The 14,632-nt window shown below is 44.0% G+C and overlaps 1 protein-coding gene across 1 annotated transcript in view; it reads right to left on the bottom strand.

The window, feature by feature from the left end:
- Nucleotides 1–14,632, bottom strand: part of scrib (scribble planar cell polarity protein) — a 55,822-nt gene that overhangs the window by 13,061 nt on the left and 28,129 nt on the right. The window contains 20 exon segments of the mRNA XM_053412273.1: nucleotides 1,637–1,717; nucleotides 2,229–2,285; nucleotides 2,849–2,905; nucleotides 3,439–3,558; nucleotides 3,759–3,947; nucleotides 4,107–4,400; nucleotides 4,510–4,593; nucleotides 4,595–4,621; nucleotides 5,085–5,333; nucleotides 6,490–6,570; nucleotides 8,054–8,371; nucleotides 8,495–8,572; nucleotides 8,665–8,754; nucleotides 10,649–10,711; nucleotides 12,612–12,977; nucleotides 13,071–13,253; nucleotides 13,398–13,523; nucleotides 13,629–13,756; nucleotides 13,891–14,057; nucleotides 14,342–14,541. Of these exon segments, the coding sequence (XP_053268248.1) occupies nucleotides 1,637–1,717; nucleotides 2,229–2,285; nucleotides 2,849–2,905; nucleotides 3,439–3,558; nucleotides 3,759–3,947; nucleotides 4,107–4,400; nucleotides 4,510–4,593; nucleotides 4,595–4,621; nucleotides 5,085–5,333; nucleotides 6,490–6,570; nucleotides 8,054–8,371; nucleotides 8,495–8,572; nucleotides 8,665–8,754; nucleotides 10,649–10,711; nucleotides 12,612–12,977; nucleotides 13,071–13,253; nucleotides 13,398–13,523; nucleotides 13,629–13,756; nucleotides 13,891–14,057; nucleotides 14,342–14,541 (2,958 nt within the window).

Below are 14,632 nucleotides of genomic sequence, written 5' to 3'. Positions count from 1 at the left end.
GCTGGTAGCAAACATCAAGTTGTTTATAAAGTATCTTAAGATTAAATATGGTCGATTTATGAATCCGAACAAATCATTTTTGACGATTCTCAGCACACTTTCAGGACAGAGACCTTCAGGGCTTTTCTAGGACTGACTGGTATTTTGTTTTCGATTGGAAAAAGACGAGAGAGACGACCTGAGGCTAAGTTTAATGTTAAACTGATGCAATTTAATTAATAAGCTTCTTTGGGCCCTTAATGTGAAAGTAAGGGTGGTTATCTTGTATAACCAATGGCTGAGGCAAGTTTAAACCTATTAAAACTTTAAAATAGATCAATACAATGATAAGCAGCTCATTGTGGATGTGTGAGTTCTTCAGAATGATCCTGTCCAATCAAATCAAGGCTCTCAACAGCTTTCTGCATTTTGATTCATTGGTTAAAAGTTCCCTAAAACAAACACAGGGTTTGGATTTATCAGCTGATTTACTGGCACGTCCGACAATAGACGTCATTGGAACTTGAAATCTGTCATCCTGTTTTTTAGCAGGACCACATGTGCTGGAGAAGCAAAGCCTGCTGTGACACACAGAGCATGAATAGAATATGTCCGCTATGCTCAATAATTTAACAAGGGCAGAGATCTGTCAGTGAGCAGTAAGTTATCTTAATGCTGGATATAGTTTGAAAATATGTATTAAGTAAGTGCTTCTTTTTTCTACATCAAGAAAAACAATCATGAAACGATCAAACTCAACACAGACACACAGAATGACAGACAAGAATACAGAGACAACAGGAAAGAGGAAATAAAATAAAAGCTAAAGCAGTAAACTCTCGTCCATTGAGCAGCTTTATACTCACTGTAGGGGGGGGGGACGTGACAGGTCAGGACAGCACTGGAAGTCAAACTTACTCCTGCGAGGACTTTGTGAACTTCAACTGAAACACTTGTGTGTGTGTGTTTGACGAGACCCTCCCTGCTCTGTGTGGAACCCCACCCACCAGAGAGACTCCATCCAATTCTGAGCGAGATGCAGGTTTTAAATATCACAGAGAACAGGCCGGTTGATAGTGGGCAGCTGTCCCCTTCCCCTTCCCCCCACCACGCCACCGCTCCCTTCCACACTTAGACCGGTTATCAACCAGGACAGTGCCAAGCTTCCTTTGTGCTGAATATAAACTTCTGTTAGTCGTCTGTCTTCTCCGTGTTTCCAGATGAGTTTGATCTTGAGATTCCTTTGTCCAAACTCCTAGGTCTGTGATAAATCCTGGGTCCAAGTTGGTCGAGTCTTCTCTTGTTCTTCAAATGTTTTTTAAGGATATTTTTTAATGGGTTTGGCCTCTTGAGCCTGAGGTTTCCAGTCCGTCATGTCGACTTGGGGTTATGCACATGGACGGGGGTCAACAGTCCCGCTCCCGTCACTCAAGAATTTTCACGGGACATAAATATGTCGGATTCCATGAAGAAATCTATTCTGAGCTTTGGGGGCCAACATGGGCCACACAAGAAAACCAGCGATTTACAACTCGATAGAAACAAACCTTTTCTTTGAGAAGAACTCTTTTAAAAAAGGTAATGCTGGGTGAGGTAGGTCTGAGCTTCAGAACCAGTGATGCCATCCGTAAGTTTTTTAAGATATAAGATCACTCACCCTGTTGACCTTCTGCAGACTGGTGGTGGGAAGAGCAGCCAGGGTTTTGTAGTCAAGTTTTAAAGGTCCAGTGCCGATGTTCTACAGAGAAATAAATAGAAACAGAGGTGAGAAGAGGTCTAGGCTGAGGTTTATTCAAAGTCCATTAGATTAACTGGGACATGGCTGTTAATTAAAATGTATACAAACCTGCTGCGAGGTTTAGTACCCAAATTTCATATTTCCGACATAAACAGACTACAGAAAACTCTTGAAATGTTATTTGTTTTTATATTAAGGGAATGTAAATTGAGAGTTTGGAATGATTTCTCCCTTACCCTCCGGAAACAAACTATCATCTCAACACCTGGACTTTTGGGAACATGTTAATATGAACATGTGTCACCTGCACATCTGTTTCCATAGCTCACATTCACACTCTCCAGGACAACTAACCCATTCTCAATAATACCAGAGATTTATTTATTGAAAATCCAGGAATAAGTTGCATGGGGAAAAAAATCCTGTTGCACCTGATTTGTGGTGTTTGTGGTTCTTTTTTTAAACAGACAGGAGAGTTTGCCTGAGGACCTGCCGTCGAGGAGTGTCTCACCTCAGTCTCCTCTTCTAGCAGGCGAGTTGCCTCCTCACGATCCAAGCGCATTTGCTCCTTCACCAAGACAGGAAGAGGAGGAGGAGGAAGAGGAGGAGGAGGAGGAGGAGGAGGAGAGTACAGAGGGGAAGACACCCAACCACACAGCCACACAGTGATGCAATGAGGAGGAGAAGAAGTGATGCCGGGGGGAGAGGTGGAGAGAAGTAACAGAAGAGCAATGGAGGGGGTATGGAGATGATTGGATGATTTCGTATTACACCAAACACGCCGAAGGAAAAGGAAAGATGAGAGAGAGAGAGAGAGAGAGAGAGAGAGAGAGAGAGAGAGAGAGAAATAGAGAGAGGAAAGAAGGGATAGAATCCACACACATTAAAAGTTATCTATTCATTAGCTATGGGAGCAGAAAAAGCATGCGAGGCAGGACATTGCAGGAATAGTTCTGTCAAACACAATACCCACATGGGTGTAGAGGAGAAGCTTCATTCACCCGGTAACACACAAACCTGAGCCTCTGACTCTAACGCTCCAACAAAAAAAAGTCTAACGCCTCATTGTACTTTCACGTATCTGCAGATCTGACCTTTCCCCAACAGAACTCGATTGTCAGTTGAACTCACCACTTTCTCCATCTCTTCTCGCTCCCACTGTGACGTCTCTCTCACCATCTCAGACTCCTGGAGAAGACATAAGATCCTTACTGTCCCAATAAATGATCAATAACCGTCTTAGATCGCCTGAGTCATTTAAACCAACAGAATGTCCGTGTGATGAGTGTCGGCTCTGACGAAGGCTGTGTCACCACAATCTCTAAACAACTGTGTGCGTCGGTTCAGAGGAACAACAAAAAACTAGAATTCAATAAAAACCGACGGGCCCCTGCATTCCTTTAGGACGGGCAGCCTCCCAAACGCTAATCTGCACAAAATAAACAACTGTGCTGGCGCTTTCTGGCTGATCTGGTGGAGACACGGGTATGTGCAGTGTGCTGGAGTGAGTCAAACCTGATTCCATTTCTAACACCAAAGTGCTGTGGAAGCACAGTGTCGCTGAAACAAACATTTGACTCACTCGTCCACATGAATAGTGTTTTGATGATACCAAATTCTACTGTGGGTTCTGGTGTCTGGTCCGAAGCTGATAACTAAGTATACATAATCAGCTAAGATGAATTAAGAGTGTATAAAACAATATGTAAACTGCACTGTACCTTCTGCATGATCTCCATTTCCTCTGGGCTCAGATCTCGGTCTATAGAAGAGATGCTCTCCATACTGTTCTTGCGCACAATGCCTGTTGCAAATGGGTTTGCAATGATCCCAGGAGACGCCTGTAAATAGACACAATAGTTTTTAAAACAGTGTATAATTTTAAAGAATTTCTTTTTCAGTTTTTACAGCAAAAGTAGTGATAAAACACAGAATAGTTCCAAGTTAGAGTCAATTAAATGTCATGCGTCATTGGATTTTGGACAATCTGAATTCGGGGACAATTAGGGAATCTTCTTTAGACACAACAGAAGTTTCTCACCTCCACAGCTGTCACTTTGTTTGGGTCGAACCCGTCACACACCAGCATGAACAGAGAGTCTCCCACAGCACGAAGCACCCGCACTGCCTCCGTGTGCGTCATCCCCAGCAGGCTGTGGTTGTTCACCTCCAGGATCCTCATGCCCACCTGCAGTCGGGCGTCTCTTGCTGCTGCTCCACTTGAGCTCACCTGTTTGAACATCAACCAATGACGAGCTGTTTAACCCAGGATCAGCCAAGCCTCAAATGCACACATTACAAAAAGAGGAACTCTGAGCTCCAGAATCTTTAAATGTGATTAAAAAAGCTTCTAAATGTGTAACTATGAAATCATAATTAAAAATCTTACCTTTGAGATGAAGATTCCCTCGTCCGTGGGGTCAAAGGGGTTTCCAGCGTGACCCTTGGCCCCTCCGCGAATACTGATGCCGAGCTTCTCCCCCGGCTGCTTCTGGATGACGATTTCCTCCATCCCCGGCGGTGAGGGATCCCTCCGCACCAGCATACGGATCTCCTGCTTGTTGGCCAGCAGGGCTCGCACCGCCTCCTGGTGGGTGGCATGACGCAGGTCGATGGCGTTCACCTCTAATATTCGGTCTCCGACGCGAAGTCCGCTTTGACATGCCAGCCCCTGAGGAATCACCTGGTGACAAATGGAGCATGGAATGTGAGGCACCATAACATCGACAGTACTACAGCAGATTTAAGGAGTGGAAGCATTTTTAGAAAACAAGGAAATCTTAAAATCTTACCTTTGAGATGAACACTCCCGGCTCGTTGATGCCGAATGGATGACTGGCGTGATCACTGCCTCCCACTATGCTCAAGCCAAGGGGGGCCACCTGATTTCATCAGGATTACCTCCTGTTAGGAACAGAGGTAGAAAATAAATTATAACAAATCCAAACCGAGTTATTTAAATCAACATCACAAGTAAATTCTAATAAAGAAGAAAGAACAGAAATTCATCGTTATCGAGCTGTTTTGTTTCCAACAGCCAGGTCTCTATTTCTACTATTTGAAAACCACAAAACACAAACCAACTCGTTTTCACTGGGACATGTTTACAGCTATAAGTAGCTAATTTAGCAATATCTTTGCATTATTCCCTCACTGGGAATTATACAGCTGCCATCTAAAGAACACCACTGTTTTAAATGAGATCAAGTCCTCATACCAGCCACCATCTTCTCTGGAACTGGACAGCATTAAGGATAAGGCAGGGGCCACATAAACAAACATTAACACTGAGTTCTTCAGTGAGACTTCCAAAGCATGATCTAATAAACCCAAAAATCACTGCCCAAGTCACTTCCAGGCACCTCACCTCGATTGGGTACTCGTCTTCCATCCGACTCAGGTTGTTCCCTTGACTCGAGAGGCCCTCCTCCTCCTGGTCCGGAGAATCGGAGGGTTCTGGGGGTGGAGGGGAGTGGGCACGTGCCCGGGATTGACCTGGAGAGCCCCCTGGTGCGTTCGGGTCTCGCTCCACCAGGAGAGCGATTGTGGGGGAGGTGCCGGTAAGAAGAGCTACTGCCTGGTCATGCCTGGCCTCTGTCATGTCTACACCATTGATCTGGATTGACAGTAAAAGCAACCACGGAAGGTGTCAGCCCAGCAGAACGCCGGCAGTGGCAACTGGCCACAATTGCCACTGGGAGGATGAACACTTATCTCTCATCAGATTCTACATCTTTATGGTGAAATCTATTTAACATCTATCACATTGTGAATCCGCTGGGATTGTGTGGGTGCACTAAAGTGAGTAATGTTATTTAAAGAAGAACCCAACACCTACAGAGCAAGAGGAGCAGGCAGAGAGAAGAGGAAGCAGGAGCAACAGCAGGCTGCTGCAGGCAGATTGAGCTGCTGGAGCTTCCCTAAGGGAGAGCGGCTACGAGCAAGCAAAGCTATTTCTCCTCAGTTTATTAACGCTTGTGCTGAAATCTTCTAACAAACTTCCCGAACACTTTCTTGCCTTTGTTTACTTAAATCACAAGTGTCCAAAACGTTTGTGCTTAAGTCAACAAAGGCAAACAGGGAAGTTCTTTATCATCTGCAACTTTGCCTTAAAGAAAATATTCATTCGTTAGTTTTGAAAACGCCCTCTGTCGGATTAGAAGTAGAGGCATCTTTCAGGCATGCAGGACCTTAAACCCTGAACTGGGACAAGCAGAGGTCAGCTCTGACCCGACAGCACCAGCTCTTACCATCGGCAGTAATGCTGCGGTGCCTGCTGCCATGTTAACACACAGGTTTGCCATGGCAGCGGGCCTGCAGGCTTAGACCGCCACCCTCAACACCATCCCCACCACCACGCAGGCAAAGAGAGGCACGTGATGCATTAGTGAGCATGCAGAGGAAGAGAGGAAGAGGAGAAGAGGCGGGCTACGAAGGAAGAGGAAGAAAAAACTGCCGCAGGAAAGAGGAGAAACTGTTACTATGAAAGAGGAGCAGTCTTATAATCAGTGGACTGGAGGGACTTATCAAAATCTGTCATCACTGGTGGATTTACAGTGAGTGACACGATATTGAATAAACACATGTAGGAACTATTGTGCTGACAGGACAGCAAAGCAAAGATGACATCGATCAGTAGAGGAAACAAAGGGAGAGTAGATATGTTGCACCAGGAGCCATTAAGAGCTAGTTCTGCATTATTCAACAATAAAAACAGAGTTCTTCTTTAGTGAACTTTCTCATGTAGTCAAGATGAGATCGGTGGAACTCACAGTGATCACCCGGTCTCCTACACGCAGCGTGCTGTCTCTGTGGGCCGCTCCACCCTCTGCAATGCGAGAGATGTAGATTCCCTAAAAAACAGACAAAAGAAACATGTAAACAAACTTTCTGGTGCTGTGCTAAAACCATGACCATCAATAAAAAAGGTGTTGCTAATAGAGCATATTTCAAAATAGATAAATAATACCATTCCATAAATATTTAGCTTTCACTTGTTGCACACTACACAGTTAAGAATCTAGCAATTTCCAAACCTTGCTAATTCTGAACTGTTACCATTCGGTGAGCATGTGATATTCCACATTTAGAACCAGACATAAAAAAAGATAATTTTATAACATATGGTTTTATAAAAAGGTAATTGTGAGACACTTGCATCTTCTCTCCCTGACAATCCCTCAGGTTTTTACAAACAAACAAATTCAGAACAACTGATTAAACGCACAGTATTTTATCATTAAGATTCACTTTTGTAAAGCACAACCCCTGAGGCATGTTACACCCCCCCCCCCCCCCCCCCCCCCCAACATATTACACACTTTGTTCAACAGGGGTCATACTCATTTTGACCAAGGGATTTCCATGACTTTTCATAACTTTAAACCAAATTTCCATGACCGAACATTTTGTGAAATCTCTGTGAATACGTGAAAAAGTAAAAAAATGTAGTATTCAAACTAACAAATTGAATTCCAAGGCATACAGTATACCTTAAATGACACAAACCCAAGTATGCCTGCTTATATTTTGAACATATCTTTAAAATCATATGAATTATTTAAAACTCAGCGTAACATCATGAAAATATGAAAATAACAAATTTCCATGACTTTTCCTAAACTTTTGGGAGATTATTTTTTTCCATGATTTTTCCAGCCTGGAAAAACACATTTAAAAATCTCGTGCCTTTTCCAGGTTTTCCATGACCGTACGAACCCTGGTTTAACCAAATAAAATCCTGCTGAACTTCTAGTCGGCGACACCGAAACTAAAAGTTAAAAAAAACACACGCAGGAGCAAAGTCTCCAGTGACGTCTCCTCACATCAACAACTGCAAAGTCACTGCATCCATTTCAAAAAGCTCCTGAAAGAGACGGCGTGACTTACACTGAGATCAGCCTAAATCACTCGTGTATGAGTCCTTTCCTCTTTGTGGGCTTCATGAGCTGCACAAGCTGCAATGTGGTATCGCCCTGGCCCAAATATACACCTCACCCTGTCCAGCTACAGTGAACCTATCAGGTGTCAGGGCTGGCTATTCATATCTCCGTCCCCCTGGTGACGGCTGTAAACGCAGATCCCGGTGGCTGAGACAGTTACTGAAAACACTTTGTGACCCAACTTCCCTAATTTCAAGATGATACACGTTATAAATATGCCCTTTATTTATCCATGATAGATTGTGTCTGCAGCCTTAGATGTTTGTCTTGGTGTCATCTTTCCCCTTTAAATGAAAGTCATGATCCACAGACTCCATTAGTCTGATTTGGCCTTTAGCACTATGAATATTAACTGTAACATCAAAAGTAATAATTGTCGATGTCTGTGTCTCACCGTGTCCCCTGTGCGGTACGCCGTGGAGCCTTTCCCCCCCGCGATGCTGAATCCCAGCCCCTTGTCGTTGCGGAACAGGGAGGTGGACAGCCGCTGCATGGGCCCGCTGAGGCTGGGCTCCATGTTGAAGGCGATGCCGCTGCTGCGTCTCTCCCGCGGGAAGTAGTCGTCCTCCGGCCTCAGTGGCGTGGTGGTGATGGCGTTCTCTGGCTCCACCATATGCTCCCGGAGCACCGACATGGACACTGAAGCACCGGAGCTGCGGAGAGCTTCCACCGCTGTGTGATGTTCTGCCTCATTGAGGTCGACTCCGTTCACCTGTGGCAAAGAACAGAGAAGATGCTTTTCTGATTACAAATCTCATTATTAAACAGGAAGAGTTTCTAAAGATAATCAGACAACGTAAACTGAAAATGCCGGCTAGTCTCCTCGGCTCTTTACCTCTAAGAGTTTGTCTCCCACTTTGACCCCCGCTCTGGCTGCAGGACCCTCCTCAGATACTCTGGAGATAAAGATTCCCTGCAGACACAGATAAAACAGAAACATTTAATTAACGTCTTCTATTACTTCTGAATTATCGAACATATCCATATTCCAGGTAGGGGTCTCACCTCGTCATCTCCTTTGTAAGGCGTGGATCCTTTCCCTCCGGCAATGCTGATTCCCAGACCGCCTGTCTGTCGCTGGATGGACAGGGTGTGCTGCAAGTTGAGGAGGGGGGAGTCAGCACAACTACTAGTGACATCCTGTTTAACACCACTTAACTTAAGACAGATAGAGAGGGAGGTAAGCCCACAATTTGTTTGTTCTTTTAAATTTGCCAGTTACTTTCAAATAGACTTCTTTTGACTTAAATTGTGGGTGATCTCCCTCTTCCTGCCAGAAGGTGGCGTCAATCTTTTCAGGGTCATCCTGTGATCATGCCGTGTGGGATGTATGAATGACTGAGAGACACTTTGACTTGTTAGAAGCCTAATGTCAATAAAAGTGGAAGGTGGAGGTTTTTTTTGTGCCTTAATTTGAGATCTTGTTTGTAGGTTTATTCAAAACATCAAATCTGCTGTTTCTTCTCACTTCACCGACATTAGACTTCAGATATAAACTGTCAGAAGCCCTATTCACTTGGATTCAGACTCTAGACCCTCACAGAAAATATACTGCATTAATGTATTGTATATATTTGGAATAATAGTCTTCAAAATGTGAGGTAAAGCTAAATAAGTCGTAACAGACTGTGTATACATTCTGTGTATATGCAAGCCATGCAAAAAGGAGGAGGAATAAAGACAGATGAGGAACAGGTGGAAGGGAAAAGGGAAAGAGGAGTGTGCCGTGTCCTGGATGTGGAGACAGATCTGTAGTGGGGTCCAAACCCCAGCAGATGTGATAATAAGATGATATCATTCAATAAAATGCAGTTTTTATACACATTCATATGCAATTCTGCAAAAAAACATGCAAAAAAATATGAAAACAAATCAACATGGGATTAAAAACACAATTTAGTGAAGTCATGACGGCAGATGTCAAGTACGCAATGTCTAGTTTGTAATCTCTGCATTATGACGTTATAAAAAATAATATTATCTATCTGGAAGTCAGTTTCTTCTCTCATCTGGAGCTCTTCTTCTGGCAGCTTAAGAGTTACAGGCTCTTTCTTAACCCGTGTATCTAAAAAGAGAATATAAAAACCTGGAGGAAACGGTGATGTGGACTTGCCCACATCACAGTGTAATAACCAGCCCACTCACACCAGGGCAACACAGCGTGGACAGGGAGGATGAAAAGAGGCGAAGCAGCAGAAGCAGAGGAAAGGCAGGAGAGGTGTAGCGTGGCAGAGCTGGATACAGGACTGGGATTTGTATGATTATGATTGACAGGTTTAATTATATCACCTAGACACGGGACTGTGTAAATGCAGGGGACTAATAAACACTTCACGCAAGTTCCAAAGAATTTATCTTTGCCACGGCATCCAACGAGAGCATTTCTGTGCTAACAGAAGTTTGTTCTGGCCCTACCTCGCCTGTTATATGCTGAATATGCTGATCTATGTTATTCTGTTTCACTAACAAACCTGCTCTCAATATTTACTTTGCACTGTTTATTCAGCGAATAGCCGAACAGGACTCAGTGGATCACACCTAATTATTCTGTGCAACTAACCACAGACTTACCGTGCAGGGCGCTTGGATCTAAACTTTTTTAAGTATCAACAGAAAAATGAACAAATAGAGAAAAATAAAAAAAGTTCTGGTCTCCAAACAGCCAAACACCTTAGGACTCAGTTTACCGTACTTTTAACGATTTTAGTGCATTGTCAACATATGGAAATTTAGGATAATTCTCCCTGATGCCCTCTGATCCTGTGTAAAACAATACTTTGAATTACATTATGGTCACTGCGCTCCTGCATCCAGGCTCTGCCACACTGCCCATCTCCCATATGAGTTATGGTTAGGGGGTCCCTAGTGATTGGCTTTGAATTACAATGGATTTCTGTGGGTACTTTTCTCCACCTCAGAGTACAGGTGGGTGAGAGAGTGGGTGAGTGAGGGGACACAGAGAGACAGAGTGGAAAGAGTAGGTACAGACCTCTTCCTCCTCAATTCGAGCAGGTTCAATCAGCAGATTATTGACTTGATCAAATGACACCCCCTGTTAGGACAGGAACCAGCAAGAGGCATGCGGATTAGTCAGGCCAAAATAAAAATATGCTCACGCGCACACACACAGAAAAAACACTTTCGCCACACTTTTCCATAAACGTCACCAAACACACACAGACACACACACACATCATCCACTGTCTGCTTGCAGGCCACCGGGACAGGCCACCGCCAAGCAGAAGCGATACGTTCCAGTCGCTCCCCAGCCACCAAAAGCAAATACAGGCAGAGATGGAAAGACAAGACCCAAGGAGCTGAGCTACAGCACAAAACAAACAGTGTAGAGAGAGCGGACAAAAGAAGGCAGAAGCTCCCGAACCAGAATAAGCCTCCACACCACAAATAGCAGTTTCCTCCAGTATGAAGTCTTAACTTAGACATAAGGCCCTTTTATGTAAAAGACTTCGAGACATTAGAGAAGATTCAGCCAAGAAAATAAAATATATCTAGGTGCAAAAGTAATTTACAGAGAGTTTAAGAAAATAGGTGAACAATTTTATAAGAAACTAGAAGAATCAGACTATCAATAGTAACTTAAACATCCCATAATGGATTATTACCATATGACACAAACAAGGCTCGTTAGATCTCACATTCCAGCTCTGCCGATACATGTTCTGGTTGGTCTGAGGTCATCCACACAAAGCACACACACACACACGCACACACAAACACACAACAGATTTGGTGAGATGACGATGCTTGATCATAGTGTTAAAAACATTATTTCTATAAATTACATGATAAATCAACAGGAGTCTCCAGCAAATACTTATGATCAATACGATTTGTTTTCACAAGCAGCACCTCAGCAGACGTCACTCGCTCCAGTCCCACCAGCAGACACACACACAATGTTACAAAATAAAAAAAGCAGCGAAATGTGAAAATGTAAAAAATTTCTAATAAATCAGGAGATGGCTGATAACATGGTGAGAAGTTTAGTATTGAATCAGGCGAGTGTTGTGCAAGAAAGGCTGAACTCAGCCTGCAGCTGCTTGTGCTCATATCTGGTTCCTCTACATAAACAACGATCGAGATGCAATCTTTAAAAGGACACAGAAACATTGTAAGTGCCAGTTCTCTGATCTTTAACTGAAAATCAATACAATGATCGTGTTTACATGGACACCAATAATCTGTCTATTGACCTTATTCAAGATAAAATACATTTTGATTATGATGTTTATGAGTTGTTAACAGAATATTCCAGTTTATATGTTACAGAGCCTTATTTTCATTACATCTAACCTAATATAAATTTGCATGAATACATCGCCCAGAATTTAACATCATCAAGCAGTGGGTGACATTATTATTTAAATCCACATATCTTGATTCTATTAAAGCATATATCGAGTATGACCTTATTCGGTTTGAGCAGGGTCTGTTGTCTTAATCAGGTTAATATTGGAATATCGGTGTCCTTGTAATCATGGTGCAGGTTTGTACATCCCTGTGTTGATGATGACATCATATGTGAAGCTCAAGACATCTGGTCTTTGTGAGACAAAGCAAATGAAAGTTCTGCAGGAGCTGCAGGTTCCAGGCGTCTGTGTTTTTCACAGTGACCCTTCATGCCATGCCGCATACTTAAAGATGCAAGCAGCCCACTCCAAACTGAATGCAACTTGCAAGGTGGTAGGGGCACTCTATGCATACAGTATTACATGTTTGCATAGAGGCGATGAGCAAGGCAAAACAATACATGATAAAAATATATTCCTATAACATAAAAATAATATTTCAAAGCTCAAAATAAGCTAATTTAGTAATTTGGTGTGTTTGTTTTATCAAGTAAAATTTCCTTTCATATATGTTCTTATCTCTATCCAGCGACTCCTACGTTCCTGAGCTGCATCCTACCAGTGCTGGGATCTCTCCTTTACCTTCACTTGACTGGAGTTGACATGTTGCCGGCTGTCCTCCAGCTCATCCACTCTGTGAGGGGGCTGAGGGGTACCAATACTCTGCTCATCTTCATCCTCCTCTTCCTCCTCAGCCGCCTTTTTCTGAGCATTGAGGCTGTCAGCAGTGTAGCCCTGCAGCAGTGCGGCCACCGCCTCGGGCTTGGGCAACTTGGTGATCTTGAAGTGCTTCTTGTAATGCGGCGTGTCCTTTCGGATCAGACGCTGCTTCTCTGCGGGAATGGTCAGCCTCTCCTCTTCATCGCTCCTCTCAACGTCTTCCCCGTCCTCGTCCTCGTCCTCATCCCTGCAGCGGATGATGGGCTCCTCTGCAAAGTGCACAGTTGGCTGGAGAACAGGAGAGTTTAGAGTTTCAAAACAAATACACACCAATGAAAAGGTGCTCTGTCGACCGAGTCTGATGAAGTTTAGATTTTTCACCTCAATGTACTCCACCTCCATCTCGTCCAGCTCGTCCTCCTGAGGGGAACGGCCGTCCACGTGATCCTCCCTCCGCAAGACGGCCGTCGTGTTCTGTCTCTCCTCGTGGGAGGTGGCCGATATTGTGCTGTTGGATACCTGGGAGTCGTGACTTTGATTGGAGAGGTCGCTGAGCCGTTTCCCCTAAAACCAATAACACCGGTGTTAGTTAATTAGAATCAATAACCCAAGCGTGCACAAAATACTTCTAGTACTTCACCAGCCTGTGAGATTACTACAACCTGCAGAACCTGACATAATCGTAATTTCATAGTATGTGGGATTCACCTGTGGGTCAGAGGACTCTTCTTCTCCTTCAAATCTGGTTGTGTAGGCCTCATTCCTCCTCTCCTCAATCACCTTCTTCATCACCTTCAGCTCGCTGGGGTGCGGTGTGGCTCTGCGCTGAAGACCCTGCAGGAAAGGCAACAGATTAAAAACCTCCTTTTGACAATAAAAAATAATCAATAATCTTTAGGACTTGATTGATTCTTTACAACATTGATTAAGATTTCTCACTCTGCGCTCTGCTGCAGCCTCATCATCCTCGTCCTCAGCCTTGGTCTCTTCCTGGAACTGAATGACAGACACTCGGTTCAGGTTGCTGTCTGTCCAGCTGTCATCCACACTGTTCTGTAGCAAGTTTTCTGTGGGGAAAAGGATGAAAAGTGCAGATAGAGACGGATGTTAAACTGACGTGATAGATATACGCACACATGAGCCAAGTTTCCCTCCTGTCTCATGATCAAACCTCAAGTTGCTCGAGCAGAGTGATGCTCACCTAGGCTTGGGGAAGGCTGCTGGGGCAGTAGATAGCAGGTCAACACCTTCTCTCCAGTTTGCTCATCATCCTCTGTCTGGAACTTGAGCATCGGCTGCGACTGGTTCTCTGCGAGCCACATGGCCTTCAGGTTGAGGTTTGTCAGCACAAAAGGCAAGTTTTGTAATCTGGTGAGAGGAGGAAATGAGGTGAGACGAGCTGCAACATGTGCTTTTGCGTTATTTAAAGTGAAATATGATCCACCTGTGACCTTAAAACACTTTTAATACACAACACGGGTCAAAAGAAGGGTTGGGGTGGAATGAAAGTGATGCTTTTGCTTGCGGTTTGGCAGTATATCAATTTCTACCAAAGCTATGAAATACGTCTATATGTAAGGATTTAGGGATGCTGATAATAGTCCAAAATCGACTCTGCATTATTAACAGCTCAAGGTGCTCCGTGAGGTTACCTGTTTCCAGCCACATCCAGCACATGCAGCTCAGTAGCATCGGCCAGCTCGGCAGGCAGTTTGCCAAGGCGGTTGTCTCTCAAGGAGAGAACGTTGAGGCTGGCACAGCCGCCCAGCTCTTTGGGCACACTGCCCAAACGGTTGCGGTCTACATTCAGGTTGGTCAGCTTCTTCAGTTTGCCCAGAGAGCGAGGAAGTGACTTTAATGGAGGGAGACAGAGGCCATTAATAATCTGTAAAATCAATATTGAAACGTAATGGCTGCTAATGGGACTTAGATATTAATGAGCG

The sequence above is a fragment of the Pleuronectes platessa genome, chromosome 20 (genome assembly GCF_947347685.1).
Source record: "Pleuronectes platessa chromosome 20, fPlePla1.1, whole genome shotgun sequence".
NCBI classification, from domain to species: Eukaryota; Metazoa; Chordata; class Actinopteri; order Pleuronectiformes; family Pleuronectidae; genus Pleuronectes; species Pleuronectes platessa.
This window is presented reverse-complemented; position numbering and strand designations above follow the sequence as displayed.